The sequence below is a fragment of the Triticum urartu genome, chromosome 3A (genome assembly GCF_056163025.1).
Source record: "Triticum urartu cultivar PI428250 chromosome 3A, HENAU_Tu73, whole genome shotgun sequence".
NCBI lineage: Eukaryota > Viridiplantae > Streptophyta > Magnoliopsida > Poales > Poaceae > Triticum > Triticum urartu.
The window spans coordinates 429,521,542-429,538,060 of record NC_141875.1 but is presented as its reverse complement, the minus strand read 5'-3'; the positions used below and the strand labels follow the sequence as shown (position 1 = coordinate 429,538,060).

At 43.2% G+C, this 16,519-nt stretch overlaps 2 protein-coding genes across 15 annotated transcripts in view; one reads left to right on the top strand and one right to left on the bottom strand.

Annotated features, from left to right (window-relative positions):
- The window catches only part of LOC125544219 (stomatal closure-related actin-binding protein 1-like), a 33,928-nt gene extending 23,819 nt beyond the window's left edge, over window positions 1-10,109 (top strand). For 9 of the 14 annotated variants that reach the window (XM_087547278.1, XM_087547287.1, XM_087547286.1 and 6 more), the window contains one exon: window positions 6,722-9,275. The gene's annotated coding sequence lies outside the window, so the exon portion shown is untranslated. Of the gene's footprint in view, window positions 1-4,240; window positions 6,188-6,721; window positions 9,276-9,306; window positions 9,757-9,811 lie in introns of those variants that run through there. The other 5 variants (XM_087547274.1, XM_087547277.1, XM_087547276.1 and 2 more) reach the window with 5 other exon arrangements.
- The window catches only part of LOC147979956 (uncharacterized), a 41,550-nt gene continuing 26,299 nt past the window's right edge, over window positions 1,269-16,519 (bottom strand). The window contains exons 2-11 of the mRNA XM_087515413.1: window positions 8,788-8,851; window positions 8,614-8,703; window positions 8,477-8,532; window positions 8,288-8,371; window positions 7,992-8,163; window positions 5,726-5,818; window positions 5,219-5,625; window positions 4,705-5,134; window positions 3,958-4,618; window positions 1,269-3,852 (exon numbers count right to left, since the gene is read on the bottom strand). Of these exons, the coding sequence (XP_087371539.1) occupies window positions 1,269-3,852; window positions 3,958-4,618; window positions 4,705-5,134; window positions 5,219-5,625; window positions 5,726-5,818; window positions 7,992-8,163; window positions 8,288-8,371; window positions 8,477-8,532; window positions 8,614-8,703; window positions 8,788-8,851 (4,641 nt within the window). The remainder of the gene's footprint in view (window positions 3,853-3,957; window positions 4,619-4,704; window positions 5,135-5,218; window positions 5,626-5,725; window positions 5,819-7,991; window positions 8,164-8,287; window positions 8,372-8,476; window positions 8,533-8,613; window positions 8,704-8,787; window positions 8,852-16,519) is intronic.

The window sequence follows — 16,519 nt, the reverse complement described above, 5'->3', positions numbered from 1 at the left end:
AAACGGGTAGGTCACAAAGGGGAAGCTGGATAAATCTCCGTGGCTGAGGCCAGAGAAAGTCCTCCAAGCTTATCTTTTAGGAGTTATCAATCTCTAATAATTTATTTATTTGATTCATGTTGCCCGGGTTTGATTCATGTTGCACCAGAAAATCCATAAGTAATACAGAAGCTTGCTCTAGATAATTAGCTAAGAGCCTTAGTCGCCATGCTAGTTGCTAAGGACGTACCCAAAAGAATATAATCTGCTGCATGCTATGATCAGAAGGTAAATAGAGAAACCTAGTATTAAATGGCATCTAGAGAAGGATAAACATTTTGATGAACATTTAAACAGTTGATACCTGCACAGCCAATCGTCTTGGCTGGGTGCAACCTATAAGTCGACCACCCTCAGCCCAACCAGCATCATTAAAATACTACAGAACGATGCTTCCTCTCTGAACCAATACTCGCCAGGTCCTAGATTAATGCAGCCTTATACAATTTTTTAGGTTAGAACTCTTTCAGATCCGCAGTAAACTCATGAAGGTACATGAGCCAATGCAAGAAATTAAAATAAAACTTGAGCTGAACTGATAAATAATTAGTTTAGATACGTGAAAGTACAAATAATCAATCTTTTTTCCAAAATATTGCACACTTCAGCGATCAGACACGTGCATTGTCACATTCTCCAGAGTAGCACGTGCATTTGAACATATTTGCAAGTACGCAGGCTACCATTTTATTATTTATTAGATGTACATATGCAAAATATATCTTGAAAAGCTACACAAACTTCCCTTCTGCGTGTGTTGGTCTTATAATTCAGACCAATCATAATCCTATACTTCTGACATATCAGAATAATACAGGGATAATAAGGACGCCAATAAACTTACGTTCAACCATACTATCAAAATACCAAAATAATAACAATGGATATGATCACTTGCCGTAACACAAAAGTTTCATTGCATGTTCAAGGTATTTTTCAGGCCAATCATTATATCTGAATCACATATCACACATGAAATACTACGGTGGGTGACATGTACACTGCCAGAAACATTGCGATAGTAGAAAAGATATAACAGCGATGATGGTGCCAACATGACGGCTGATTATTGAAATGCATTTAGTAGCTCAACTAAATGGAGTATACATCCAACTATCAAAATACCAAATAAAAAGGATATATGTAAAAACGAATTACAATAAATCTTGACCATCACAAGAGTAAATGTTGCGTCATTAGATAACCTGCCGGTCTATTAAGACCGGACTTCAGCCTGTAAGGACTTCCTTGTAGACGATGTTCTTCATCGAGGTTAGTAAGGACACGGTCGGACTTTTTCGCTTCTTTGGATTGTCCTTTTGCTTGTTGGACTTCTCCTTCGGCTTCTCCTTCTGAATGAGTATCTTTATGTTTCTCTTTGCGGTGGCTCGAGACAAAGCAACATAGAGCTGATCATGAGAGAACACGGGATTGGGTAGGTAGACACCAACAATCGGGATTGTCTGCCCTTGAGCCTTGTTAATGGTCATAGCAAAGCTAAGCCTTATAGGAAATTGCTTCCTCTTAAACTTGAACGGAAACATGTCGTTTTCAGATGGGCAGAGAGGTATTCGAGGAAGGAAGACCCTCCTGCCAGCGTGTTGTCCAATCACGATTTCGGCATCAATGGTGTTCCTCTCAAAACCTCTAACAACAAGCCTAGTGCCATTACACAATCCATTTGCTGGATCAATGTTCCTTAAAAGTATGACAGGGCAGTTCAGCTTTAGCTTGAGTGCATGCGGAGGAAGACCGTTAGGAGTCAATCCATTCAGAAATTCCTGAGCGTAGTAGCCATATGGGTCGTCCTCCGCACTGTCAAAGCTATGGTATATTACTTCATCTCCCTGAAAACGCTCTATCATGCGTATGTATATCTTGTCGACATTGTCGTTTGTCGTGGAAAGGATTGCTCGAGATGTCATGTAATTTGAATCAGACATGTTGTCATCTAGACTCGGAAACACATGGTGAATAAGCTTCTCCAGGTCGTCAACCTCGCCTGTAGACGGCAGACAAATGTCTTCAGGGAGAAGTATGTTGCCTTGATCGTCGACTTCCTTAGTGCCATTGCCGACCCTTAGCAAGTAATTTGCAAACCACGTGTCATTATGAGCCCTCATGTTGGTGATGAGCCGAAGCTGCCGCATACCCTTCCATAGATGAGAACTTCGTAGGGTTGCATCAATTATCTGGCCCCGCGACCCCCTTCTGACGACCGGAAGCACCTGCCTAAAGTCCCCGCCAAAAACAACAGTCTTTCCTCCAAAGGGTTGGTCGCGTATTCCCATGATGTCGCGCATGCTATTGTCCAATGCCTCGACCGCTTGTCGTTTCGTCATGCTGGCCTCGTCCCATATTATCAATGAGGCCATCCTAAGCAGCTTGGCGGTCCCACTCTGCTTCGTGAAGCTGCACGAGGCTCCATCATCGCAACTCAATGGGATCTTGAACCTCGAGTGGGCAGTCCTGCCGCCAGGCATGATAGAAGCGGCGACGCCCGACGTCGCGGTAGCGATACCAATCTTGCCATAGCTCCTCACCTTGGCAAGAATCGCCCTATATAGAAAGGTCTTCCCTGTACCTCCAGGGCCATCAACAAAGAATACACCCCCATCACCGCGTTCAACAGTCGCTAGTATCTCGTCGTATGCGGCCCTCTGCTCCAAGTTCAGGGAAGATGCCAATTTAGTGTCATGCACGTCAAACTCAACGGTTGATTCCTCGATGACCTCTCTTGCCTCACCCTCGGTTGGGTCAAACGCATCATCTATGCTTTGAAGAGCGAAATCAACAATGTCTTTACCCATAGATTGCAACATACCCCTAATGTCAAGCAACACCATCTGCTCCACCTCGACAGGGGACGTGCGTGATCGATGATAGTCATCTGACATAGGATCGAGGTGCCTATGCCATAAACCATGCACGTCGCCTGGCTCGCAGTGCACCAAGATGGTTGCGAAGAGCCTCCTAAGAGAACATGGCATCACCCACTGCTCAGCCTCAGTAAGACAGTCGTCGAGCGTGTTGTCTGCCTCGATGAGTCCCAACCTTTCAGCAGCCTCTCTAAAGCTCCCACATAGAACGCCGTCCATGGTGAGCAAGTCATCGAAGGATGTTTTGCCCGTAACATGGTTTAGCAACACATGCAGGTAGTATCGGTCACCCTCGGCAGGATTGGCAGACACGATGCGACCTATTTGAAAACGCTCGACCCGCGGCTTCCAAAACTTCTTTTTCTTCTGCCACGTGAAGCTTCCAGGAAAATCCTTGTACAATATATGCCTAGCCCGAGGGTGTTCCTGGTTAGCCTTGAAATACTCCGTTAACATGGATTTTGAATTATTTTCGGAGGCGAAAACATTATTCAAGTTAGCCTGCGCATTGAATGCGACCCTGTGCATATTCGGGAGATGAAGAGGCAACTGCAAGACAGGCGGGTAATTGGCACAAAGTGGAAAGCCAAATATCCTCCACATAGCCTCCGGAGGGGTGATCCACCTTGCATCAACGTATCTCTTGATCTCATCAATGTTACCATCGGTGTCGGGCTGGTCGATGCTGAAAGAAGCCTTATCATGGCCCTTGTAAATGTACTTATAAAGATATTTGATGGCCTTTATGCTAGAGCAGACCTCAACGTTGATGTGGCAATTGAACATCCGCATAAGGTATGGGTTATAAGGCACAACCCATATGTTGTCCAACATCTTCCCTCGGACCTTAGCACGCCTTCCATCGTCTCTATGCCGATAAATTGGGTACGAGTCCTTCCCTTGTGATGTGTTTTCATTGAAAGGCTGTGGGTATCTGCATTTGCAACCGTTTTCTTGCATGCAAACATTCTTCGGGTTGAGAGCACCGCATGGTCCGTGCATCATATGTTTTACCACCATAGCATACTATTCCGGATACTTATGCTTGTCTGGGAGCTCTGCGGAAATGAGTCGGTCATACTGCTCCGGGACGATAAGATTATATTTAGAGTCCATGATCAACAAAAAATGTGCGTGGGGGAGGCCCCTTTTTTGGAACTCGACTACGTATACATATGCGACAACAACACCCAGGATCTGCTTCTTGAACAACATGTCCTTCATAGCCTCTAGCTTGCCGTAGAACACGCGAGCCACAATATCAGGTCGGTCTTGTGCCGTCTGACTAGGCAGCAACTCATTCGTTATCTCTTCCCATTTAGGATTGCAAGTCATCGTCAAGAAGATGTCAGGCTTCCCGTATGTATGGACAATTGCCATGGCATCCATATGCCTCTTCTTCATGTCGCGGTCGCCACCAGGGTATGTTCCAGGGAGCACTATTCTTACCCCAACAGCGCTTGCTCGGGTCTCCCCCGATGTTATTGCATCAACAACTCCTTTATACAAGTCGGCACGAATCTGCGTCTGGTTTTTCCTGTACCACCTCAACCGACAACTTTCAATCTTGACGTACATGTCGACCGCCCATTGCTGCAAGAGGCGTGCTCCACAGAGTATGGGATTGAAGATTGCAGGCCGTGTCTGCAGCATGTAACAGTAGTAGTCTCTGACAGAGACGCACAACCTGCTGTTGCCCTCTGCACATGATTGAGTACAATCAAAATGAGGATATATTCGAGAAATAAGATATTATTTGTAGCAAAATGGGACGCAGACGGCATACCTGCATCCTCATCATCATCATGGACCAGTTGAGGATGTAGTACAACCTCCTCCGGAACATTATGTTTAAGTAGCTTTGGATGCCAACCTAGCTCCCCCCTTGGATAGAATAGGGGATAAGACAACGGGTCATATGCTCCGGAGGTCACAGGTATAATGTGCCTTTCGTTGTTGTTACCACAAAGTGTTATCCTCCTGTCAAATCTTTTTGCTAGGTCGTTTCCCTCAACCCAAATTGCAGCGACCTCAGATGACAACGGTCTATTATATCTTCTTTGGTCAAGCCTCTTGTCGGTGTTTAGGTCTATCCTATAATCATCGAGGTTGTCCTTGTGTGCACCCAAACTCCTAAATTGCTGAGAGTACGGGTTTTCTTTGAGTATGTCTACTAACTTCTTCACGACATCTTGGTCTAATTGCTTGGTGGCCACCTTACGATGAGTTATGGTTGGGTCGTCATCATAGAAGTACAACTACAGATGTTCTGGAGGGAAGCTAGGCCCGAACGAATGCACATTGTGGTAGATGGAGCCGTGCACACGGAATGTGTACACCCCAGACTTCATGTTTGTGTAGTTCTCATCAAGGCTGACGCCAAGGGTTGTGAAGGCGAAATGCCCGTTGAAGAACCGTATGTTCTCCCGAAAATGTCTAGAATCTGCATCCATGCTTGACCATAGCCTCATCAGCTCTAGGACTGGTTCCGATTGTTTAAGTTCGATTTGGCCATTGCGACAGCAGAACCCGTTGGTCTCAGACACAAACTTTTTGGCCTTGCAGTGTTTGCAGTTTGCGTCGAGTTTCAGGATGTGAGTGGTGTCTGGGATGTTTGTGTGAACAAATTCTAATGGATCAACCTCGCTAGGTATAGAAGACAACATGCTCCCTTCCTCGTCAGCATCCATGTTATCATCATCGGACCCTACGGGCATTTGTTGAAACATAATGTTCAAAACAAAATTTACATAAAAAATTTAACTACAATATAGCTGCACGCCGTCGTACTTCATATCTGACCATACCTTCGTTGCGGAACATGTAGTACTCCTCATCCATCAATTCGGCTGCTGTCGGCTCATCGCCCATGATGCCGCTTTGAAAAAATTCAATGTCCTCTGGACATTCGTCGTTGCGAATGTCACAATAGATAACATCATGTTAGAAGATGGTTGATGATAATGACAAGACGAAAGTGACATTGGCAATTTCATACCTTCGATACCATCAATGTAATTCGTCTTGTTCGTCGGAGGGTCGCCATCAGATGTATCATCTTCGGCCGCCCGAGAGACGGGTGATGCGCGGCAGATTAAAGTGGGACATTCAGAGGTTGAGTTTGATAGGTCTGGACGTGGGAGCGCAATGGATTCGTTGCATGGGGTGTTTTTTCTTCTGGCATAATTGGCCTTCCTCCGAGCACTTGACTCCCCCTTCTCAATCACTGACATGCTTTTGCGACGTTACATTCGCTTCTCTCGTACAGATACATCGTCCTTATTCCGTTGATAATCTGCACGCCTCTGTGCGTTTATTTGCTCCCTTTGCTCGTTTGTTAAATTTCTTTTCCGCTCATTATCACGTTGCCTCCTAGCTAGATCATTGTCATGAGTGACAACAGACGCGTCTAATGTTGAATGGGGAAATATTGCTGCGCCACCCTCGAATTCAACATAGCTGGAGCTATTATGGTTGGCTGGTTTTGTGTTGATTTGAAAACATAGTTAGAACCAATATTATTTAAGACGTCTATAGGAAAAAACCATGATGGTGCATTAATATGCAGCAATAAACTGTACGCATCGAGCATGATGGTGGCTAAAAGAACATTTACCTATGATCAGCAAAAGAAGATATGTAATTCATGGTGAATATATAGATCATGTTTTACCTGATAACGAAAGTGGACGTAGGTTTTCATCATGGATAAGCTTATCCTTTCTCCTCCTATAAGCAGCTCTCCGCAGTGCGTTTCTACGATCTCTCTTGAGTTCTTCGTCGGTTTTTTGCTTTGTTTCTAGGGTGTCATTCAAGATCACATCTGATGTCGATCAGGACATTAGACAATAAATCATAACAATGGCAGCAATTGATGATGGAGTATGCACAAATCGATTACCTTGTACTTCTTTGTCATTATTGAGACCAGATGTGACTGTAGTAGTAGCATGAAATGTTGTCGCATCAACCGAAAATGATGTATAGTTGGAGCTAGTTGGGTTGTCTGGTTAAACAAATTGGATCAACATGTGGAAACCTTAATCGTTAAGACATGAAGTCGGGTACTGACTATAATGGTAAAAACCGTTAGAGGTTACCAGATAAATTAAGAGCCTGTGCATGTTGATCTTGCAGATTCCGATCTTTTCTCTGCCGATATGCAGCTCTCCTCAAAGCATTTTTACGGTCTCTTTTGCGTTCTTCTTCTATTACTTGCGTATTTTCTGTGGTATCATTCAAGTCATCTACTGATGTCTTCCATGTCATTCTCTCAACTACGAAAGGAAAAAACAACATGAGAACAAACGAGTATGGAAAAAGCACTATCATTTTACCTTCTATATTTTTATCTGCAATTACATCAGACGTGCTTGTAGCTTTAGGAGGATATGTTGATTCATTATGCGAGATTGATGTATCAACCGAGCTAGCAGGGTCATCTGATATAAAATGCTAGGTTACTATTTATTAAAATGGCTGAACCATGAATGCTAGGATGTAACATAAAATAATCTTACTTGAATTACAAAGGGGACGAAGATCAACTTTCCGGTGCTTATCATCTCGCGTGGGTTTGATTAGCTGCCCCAACATATGATCTGCCCCAACATTAGTTCCTATTGTAATCCAGCACGGGCGTTCAGAAAGCAAAGAGAAGTTAAACATAATCACAAATAGTATGATTATCAAATACACGCATATAACTAACGACATTGTACCAGGGATCACACATGAAGGTTGTTGAACATTTGTGATATCACATAGAGTACGGCGGTGAACAATCGGCCCACCGTCTAGCTGGTTTATAGAACCATCTGACTTCTTAGTGCGATAAGATGCCCGCCTCCACGCGTTGATAAGATCCCTATGGTCTACCATTGTTACAACAGGTATGACAGTTAGAGAACAAAAAAAGTAGGTACAAATCACTTAGATATATGTTGATACAACATATATGAAACCAACACGGGGAACATCTATGAAGTCAGATTACCATAACGATTAAGTTGCATAGTATAGGTATTCAGAAAACACCAAGATTAGTGAGCACAATCACGCTATAATACTTACCAGTCTTTGTAAGGGATGGCTGATAATCTTCTTGTAATCTGACCATATCCTCCTCTTTTTTCTTCCAATAAGATTCACGCCTCTGTGCGTTGTACTGGTCCCTTGTTTTGCCAACTTTTTTTATCTTCATTAAATATGCATATTGTTGCATGCTGCTTGTAAGTTTTGTCATCTGCATTACGTTAAGCGTAAAAACCAGAAAGCCCATTAAGCTCATCTGGGAAAATGGACTTAACCTCTCTGATCCGCTACCGAAGATGTCTATTTGGAAGCTGTATAAGCATGCATGTGAATACCTTGAGTATCATCTCGTAGCTTAGTCGTACCATCCATATTATTCTCAGAATACGACGGAATCCCATCGTTTGAAGTTTCCCGCCCTACAGCTTAGAATCAACAAAATATAAGTTATGCACGAAACATTATCAGCAATGTTGACACAGTCTTATACCTGCTCCCGTCGTGTAAATATCGTGAATATTTGCATGTAAGGGTATGAAGTTTGCATTGTAGTCTCCAACATTTATCCCGCCCGTAAGGACTGCAACACATAATGCATTATGCCACATTCAGAAATGGACGTGAGGCAACAGTTATAACCAATATTCGCACAGTATTATACCTGATTCCGTCGTGTAAACGTTATCGACATTTTCAGCTACGGGTATGATGCTCGCATTGTGGTCTGCATCTCTACTCCCGCTTGTAAGACCTAGAAGACATTATGCATAGAGTCTGTCACTGTCAGATATTCAGGTCTCGCGACTAAAAGTAAACATGGTAGATTGCAGCATACCTGTAGTTACGTCATCTTCTGGTTGATGTTCGCCTGCCGTGCTTTTTGAATTCCCCATATGCAACTATTGAATGGCAAAAAACATGAAGACAGAAATGGTAGTTTATTCTAGCATATACTGCAATTGTATTTTATTCTACATATATAATGCAATGGCACTTTCATCTGCATCTTCTACATCTCTGTACTTGCTTGGAAACATACTCTTGGGTCCAGTATGGTTTGTGTTTTCTTTCTTGCCATACTTATACAAGTGCAGGATGCAGGATACTCCTTGGTAACAAAAAATTGCCAATTGCCGACTGTAAACATGTGTACTTGAGACTATTATTAACATGAAAAAAAACCTAAACTGTGTAGAACAGAATTCAATCATGCAGGCGGATCCATCCCATGTCAAAGCACTTGCCATGGCTGGATGATATGCGATGGGTGTATGGGTTGTATTGTATGGCATTTGAGATGTATGAGATGCGATTGATGTTTGAGATGGTTTGTATACCTATTTTTCGGATCTAGGGCGTATTTTGGCCGGGTCCTGGACGTGTCCGCATATCCTCGTCCAGGATCAGCGCCGAATCATGTATCAAGGGTGAGGAGTTCAGCGCGGCGGCGAAGTGATGGATGGCATCGACGACCTGATCCAGGACCACCGCCGGATCAGCGCCGGATTGTCGAGGTGTCCAGGATCGACGCGGATGGAGGGCAGCGGCGACCTTGTCCAGGATCCCAGCGCTGGATGGAGGGCAGCGACGACCTTGTCCAGGACCCTTCACGGACGGAGGAAGGCGAGTGAAGCGGGGCGACGACGTCGACCAGGATGGAGGGCGGCGAGGATGTAGGGCAGCGACTGAAGCGAGGCGGCGCAGGGATGTAGGGCGGCCACGAAGGGAGACCTCGCTCGATAACAGGAGTCGTCGCTCCTACGTGCGGCCGCACGGTTTTTCTATCGCTGGTTAACCGTCGTAGGTTTTTTTGTCGCAGGTTTTCCTTCGTACGTCTATTGAGGGTCGCATGTGGATAGGTGCGGTTTCGGGCCTCAGGAGGTTTTTTCGGTTTGTGGTGGCTTAGTCACAGGTGGGAGGAGGTACCAAAATAAACTGTGGGAGGTGGGACTAAAAAAAACCTGGAAGCGAGACTACCAACTGCTCCCTTAGGAGTAGAGAAAAGGTTTTGTCAGGAATACCAGAATGATATAAATATTTCAAGCCATGAGTATGATTTGAAATAATGTGTCAAGTAGCTAGAATTTGATAAAGTAATTGGAGAATTTGGAATTTATCAGGAAGCTTGTGGATAAAAGAATTTTAGTGGGAGCTCTATGATATTTCTGATCTTACACATGTATGACATATCACTTGATCGGAAATAATATAAAGTATATTCGCACAAAGGACTTAGAATTATTGGATGAAAATCTATATAGACAGATTGAAACATCTAATTTTGTTAAGCAAGGTTTTGAGGAAGTTTAAGATGAGAAAATGTTTTCTCAAACTGTCACATAGCATAACACTATGCAGAAATCAATAGTTGATGAGCATGTGTGGATGAATAAAGTTCAATATATTTCAGAGATTGAATTCATCATATATGCTATCAAATGTATAAAGTCATATGTTTCGTATAAACAAATCCTTAAGAGTAAATACCATGGTGACTCTAGAGAGGTTCACTAGGGTAATTACTTAAAGATTAAGTTGAAGGAACCCTAGAGGCAATAATAAAGTTATTATTTATATTTCCTTATATCATGATAAATGTTTATTATTCATGCTAGAATTTTATTAACCGGAAACTTAGTACATGTGTGAATACATAGACAAACAGAGTATCCATAGTATGCCTCTAAACCCTAAACCCTAAACCATGATTAAGTTTCCTGACCATAGACATGCGTTGTCATTTGATGCACGGGATCACATCATTAGAGAATGATGTGATGGTACCTATTGGGGAACATCACTATGAGCCTTGCAAGCAATGTGACTAATGAGTTAGTCATGGGATGATGCATTACGGAATGAGTAAAGAGACTTGCCGGTGACGAGATTGAACTAGGTATGATGATACCTGTTGGGGAACATAGTAATTTCTAAAAAATTCCTACGCACATGCAAGATCATGGTGATGCATAGCAACGAGAGGGGAGAGTGTGATCTACGTACCCTCGTAGACCGACAGCGGAAGCGTTATGACAATGCGGTTGATGTAGTCATACGTCTTCACGGCCCGACCGATCAAGCACCGAAACTATGGCACCTCCGAGTTCTAGCACAAGTTCAGCTCGATGACAATCCCCGGACTCCGATCCAGCAAAGTGTCGAGGAAGAGTTCCGTCAGCACGACGGCGTGGTGACGATCTTGATGTTCTACTGTCGCAGGGCTTCGCCTAAGCACCACTACAATATTATCGAAGACTATGGTGGAAGCGGGCACCGCACACCGCTAAGAGAACGATCTTAGAGATCAACTTGTGTGTCTAGGGGTGCCCCCTGCCCCCGTATATAAAGGAGCCAAGGGGAGGGTGTGGACGGCCCTAGGAGGAGGCGCACAGGAGGAGTCCTACTCCTACCGGGAGTAGGACTCCCCCCTTTCCCTAGTTGGATTAGGACTTGGGGAAGAAGGAAGAGAGGGAAGAAAGGAAAGGGCGGGCGCCGCCCCCCTCCTTGTCCAATTCGGACTTGGGGGGGGGGGCGCAGCAGCCCCTAGGCCTCCTCTCCTCTTCCTCCACTAGGCCCATTAAGGCCCATTAGGTTACCGGGGGGTTCCGGTAACCTCTCGGTACTCCAGTAAAATGACGATTTCATCCGGAACACTTCTGATGTCCAAACATAGGCTTCCAATATATCAATCTTTATGTCTCGACCATTTCGAGACTCCTCGTCATGTCCGTGATCATATCCGGGACTCCGAACTAACTTCGGTACATCACAATATATAAACTCATAATGAAACTGTCATCGTAACGTTAAGCGTGCGGACCTTACGGGTTCGAGAACAATGTAGACATGACCGAGACATGTCTCCGGTCAATAACCAATAGCGGAACCTGGATGCTCATATTGGCTCCCACATATTCTACGAAGATCTTTTATCGGTCAGGCCGCATAACAACATACTTTGTTCCCTTTGTCATCGGTATGTTACTTGCCCGAGATTCGATCGTCGGTATCTCAATACCTAGTTCAATCTCGTTACAGGCAAGTCTCTTTACTCATTTCATAATACATCATCTCACAACTAACTCATTAGTTGTAATGCTTGCAAGACTTATGTGACGTGCATTACCGAGAGGGCCCAGAGATACCTCTCCGACAATCAGAGTGACAAATCCTAATCTCGAAATACGCCAACCCAACATGTACCTTTGGAGACACCTGTAGAGCTCCTTTATAATCACCCAGTTACGTTGTGACGTTTGGTAGCACACAAAGTGTTCCTCCGGCAAACGGGAGTTGCATAATCTCATAGTCATAGGAACATGTATAAGTCATGAAGAAAGCAATAGCAACATACTAAATGACCGGGTGCTAAGCTAATAGAATGGGTCATGTCAATCACATCATTCTCCTAATAATGTGATCCCGTTAATCAAATGACAACACATGTCTATGGTTAGGAAAGATAACCATCTTTGATTAAAGAGCTAGTCAAGTAGAGGCATACTAGTGACGTTTAGTTTGTCTATGTATTCACACAAGTATTATGTTTCTGAATAATACAATTCTAGCATGAACAATAAACATTTATCATGATATAAGGAAATAAAATAATAACTTTATTATTGCCTCTAGGGCATATTTCCTTCAGTCTCCCACTTGCACTAGAGTCAATAATCTAGATTACACAGTAATGATTCTAACACCCATGGAGCATTGGTGCTGATTATGTTTTGCTCGTGGAAGAGGCTCAGTCAATGGGTCTGCTACATTCAGATCCGTATGTATCTTGCAAATCTCTATGTCTCCCACCTGGATTAGATCCCGGATGGAATTGAAGCGTCTCTTGATGTGCTTGGTTCTCTTGTGAAATCTGGATTCCTTTGCCAAGGCAATTGCACCAGTATTGTCACAAAAGATTTTCATAGGACCCGATGCACTAGGTATGACACCTAGATCGGATATGAACTCCTTCATCCAGACTCCTTCGTTTGCTACTTCCGAAGCAGCTATGTACTCCGCTTCACATGTAGATCCCGCCACCACGCTTTGTTTAGAACTGCACCAACTGACAACTCCACCGTTTAATGTAAACACATATCCGGTTTGCGATTTAGAATTGTTTGGATCAGTGTCAAAGCTTGCATCAACGTAACCATTTACGATGAGCTCTTTGTCACCTCCATATATGAGAAACATATCCTTATTCCTTTTCAGGTATTTCAGGTTGTTCTTGACCGCTGTCCAGTGATCCACTCCTGGATTACTTTGGTACCTCCCTGCTAGACTTATAGCAAGACACACATCAGGTCTGGTACACAGCATTGCATACATGATAGAGCCTATGGCTGAAGCATAGGGAACATCTTTCATTTTGTCTCTATCTTCTGCATTGGTCGGGCATTGAGTCTTACTCAATTTCACACCTTGTAACACAGGCAAGAATCCTTTCTTTGCTTGATCCATTTTGAACTTCTTCAAAACTTTGTCAAGGTATGTGCTTTGTGAAAGTCCAATTAAGCGTCTTGATCTATCTCTATAGATTTTAATGCCCAATATGTAAGCAGCTTCACCGAGGTCTTTCATTGAAAAACTCTTATTCAAGTATCCATTTATGCTATCCAGAAATTCTATATCATTTCCGATATGTCATCTACATATAATATCAGAAATGCTACAGAGCTCCCACTCACTTTCTTGTAAATACAGGCTTCTCCAAAAGTCTGTACAAAACCAAATGCTTTGATCACACTATCAAAGCGTTTATTCCAACTCCGAGAGGCTTGCACCAGTCCATAAATGGATCGCTGGAGCTTGCACACTTTGTTAGATCCCTTTGGATCGACAAAACCTTCCGGCTGCATCATATACAACTCTTCTTCCAGAAATCCATTCAGGAATGCAGTTTTGACATCCATCTGCCAAATTTCATAATCATAAAATGCGGCAATTGCTAACATGATTCAGACAGATTTAAGCATCGCTACGGGTGATAAGGTCTCATCATAGTCAATCCCTTGAACTTGTCGAAAACCTTTTGCGACAAGTCGAGCTTTGTAGACAGTAACATTACCGTCAGCGTTAGTCTTCTTCTTGAAGATCCATTTATTCTCAATTGCTTGCCGATCTTTTGGCAAGTCAACCAAAGTCCACACTTTGTTTTCATACATGGATCCCATCTCAGATTTCATGGCTTCAAGCCATTTTGCGGAATCTGGGCTCACCATCGCTTCTCCATAGTTCGTAGGTTCATCATGACCTAGTAGCATGACTTCCAGAACAGGATTACCGTACCACTCTGGTGCGGATCTTACTCTGGTTGATCTACGAGGTTCAGTAGTATCTTGTTCTGAAGTTTTATGATCATCATCATTAGCTTCCTCACTAATTGGTGTAGGTGTCACAGAAACCGGTTTCTGTGATGTACTACTTTCCAATAAGGGAGCAGGTACAGTTACCTCATCAAGTTCTACTTTCCTCCCACTCACTTCTCTCAAGAGAAACTCCTTCTCTAGAAAGTTTTCGAATTTAGCAACAAAAGTCTTGCCTTCGGATCTGTGATAGAAGGTGTATCCAATAGTTTCCTTTGAATATCCTATGAAGACACATTTCTCCGATTTGGATTGGAGCTTATCAGGTTGAAGCTTTTTCACATAAGCATCGCAGCCCCAAACTTTCAGAAATGACAACTTTGGTTTCTTGCCAAACCACAGTTCTTCCCAACGGATTTTGATGGTGCCCTATTTAACGTGAATGTGGCCGTCTCTAAAGCATAACCCCAAAACGATAGCGGTAAATCAGTAAGAGACATCATAGATCGCACCATATCAAGTAAAGTACGATTACGACGTTCGGACACACCATTACGCTGTGGTGTTCCGGGTGGCGTGAGTTGCGAAACTATTCCGCATTGTTTCAAATGTACACCAAACTCATAACTCAAATATTCTCCTCCATGATCGGATCGTAGGAATTTTATTTTCTTGTTACGATGATTTTCAACTTCACTCTGAAATTCTTTGAACTTTTCAAATGTTTCAGACTTATGTTTCATTAAGTAGATATACCCATATCTGCTTAAGTCATCTGTGAAGGTGAGAAAATAACGATATCCGCCACGAGCCTCAACATTCATCGGACCACATACATCTGTATGTATGATTTCCGACAAATATGTTGCTCTCTCCATAGTACCGGAGAACGGTGTTTTTTTCATCTTAGCCATAAGGCACGGTTCGCAAGTACCAAGCGATTCATAATCAAGTGGTTTCAAAAGTCCATCAGTATGGAGTTTCTTCATGCGCTTTACACCGATATGACCTAAACGGCAGTGCCACAAATAAGTTGCACTATCATTATCAACTCTGCATCTTTTGGTTTCAATATTATGAATGTGTGTGTCACTACTATCGAGATTTAATAAGAATAGACCATTCTTCATGGGTGCATGACCATAAAAGATTTTACTCATATAAATAGAACAACCATTATTCTCTGATTTAAATGAATAACCGTCTCGCATCAAACAAGATCCAAATATAATGTTCATGCTCAATGCTGGCACCAAATAACAATTTTTTAGGTCTAATACTAATCCAGAAGGTAGATGTAGAGGTAGCGTGCCGACCGCGATCACATCGACTTTGCAACCATTTCCCACGCGCATCGTGACCTCGTCCTTAGCCAATCTTCGCTTAATCCGTAGTCCCTGTTTCGAGTTGCAAATGTTAGCAACAGAACCAGTATCAAATACCCAGGTGCTACTGCGAGCATTAGTAAGGTACACATCAATAACATGTATATCGCATATACCTTTGTTCACCTTGACATCCTTCTTATCCGCCAAATACTTGGGGCAGTTCCGCTTCCAGTGACCAGTCTGCTTGCAGTAGAAGCACTCAGTTTCAGGCTTAGGTCCAGATTTGGGTTTCTTCTCTTGAGCAGCAACTTGCTTGCTGTTCTTTTTGAAGTTCCCCTTCTTCTTCCCTTTGCCCTTTTTCTTGAAACTAGTGGTCTTGTTGACCATCAACACTTGATGCTCCTTCTTGATTTCTACCTCCGCAGCTTTCAGCATTGCGAAGAGCCCGGGAATAGTCTTATTCATCCCTTGCATATTATAGTTCATCACGAAGCTCTTGTAGCTAGGTGGCAGTGATTGGAGAATTCTGTCAATGACGCAATCATTTGGAAGATTAACTCCCAATTGAATTAAGTGATTATTATACCCAGACATTTTGAGTATATGCTCACTGACAGAACTGTTCTCCTCCATCTTGTAGCTATAGAACTTATTGGAGACTTCATATCTCTCAATCCGGGTATTTGCTTGAAATATTAACTTCAACTCCTGGAACATCTCATATGCTCCATGACGTTCAAAACGTCGTTGAAGTCCCGATTCTAAGCCGTAAAGCATGGCACACTGAACTATCGAGTAGTCATCAGCTTTGCTCTGCCAGATGTTCATAACATCTGGTGTTGCCCCAGCAGCAGGCCTGGCACCCAGCGGTGCTTCCAGGACGTAATTCTTCTGTGCAGCAATGAGGATAATCCTCAAGTTACGGACCCAG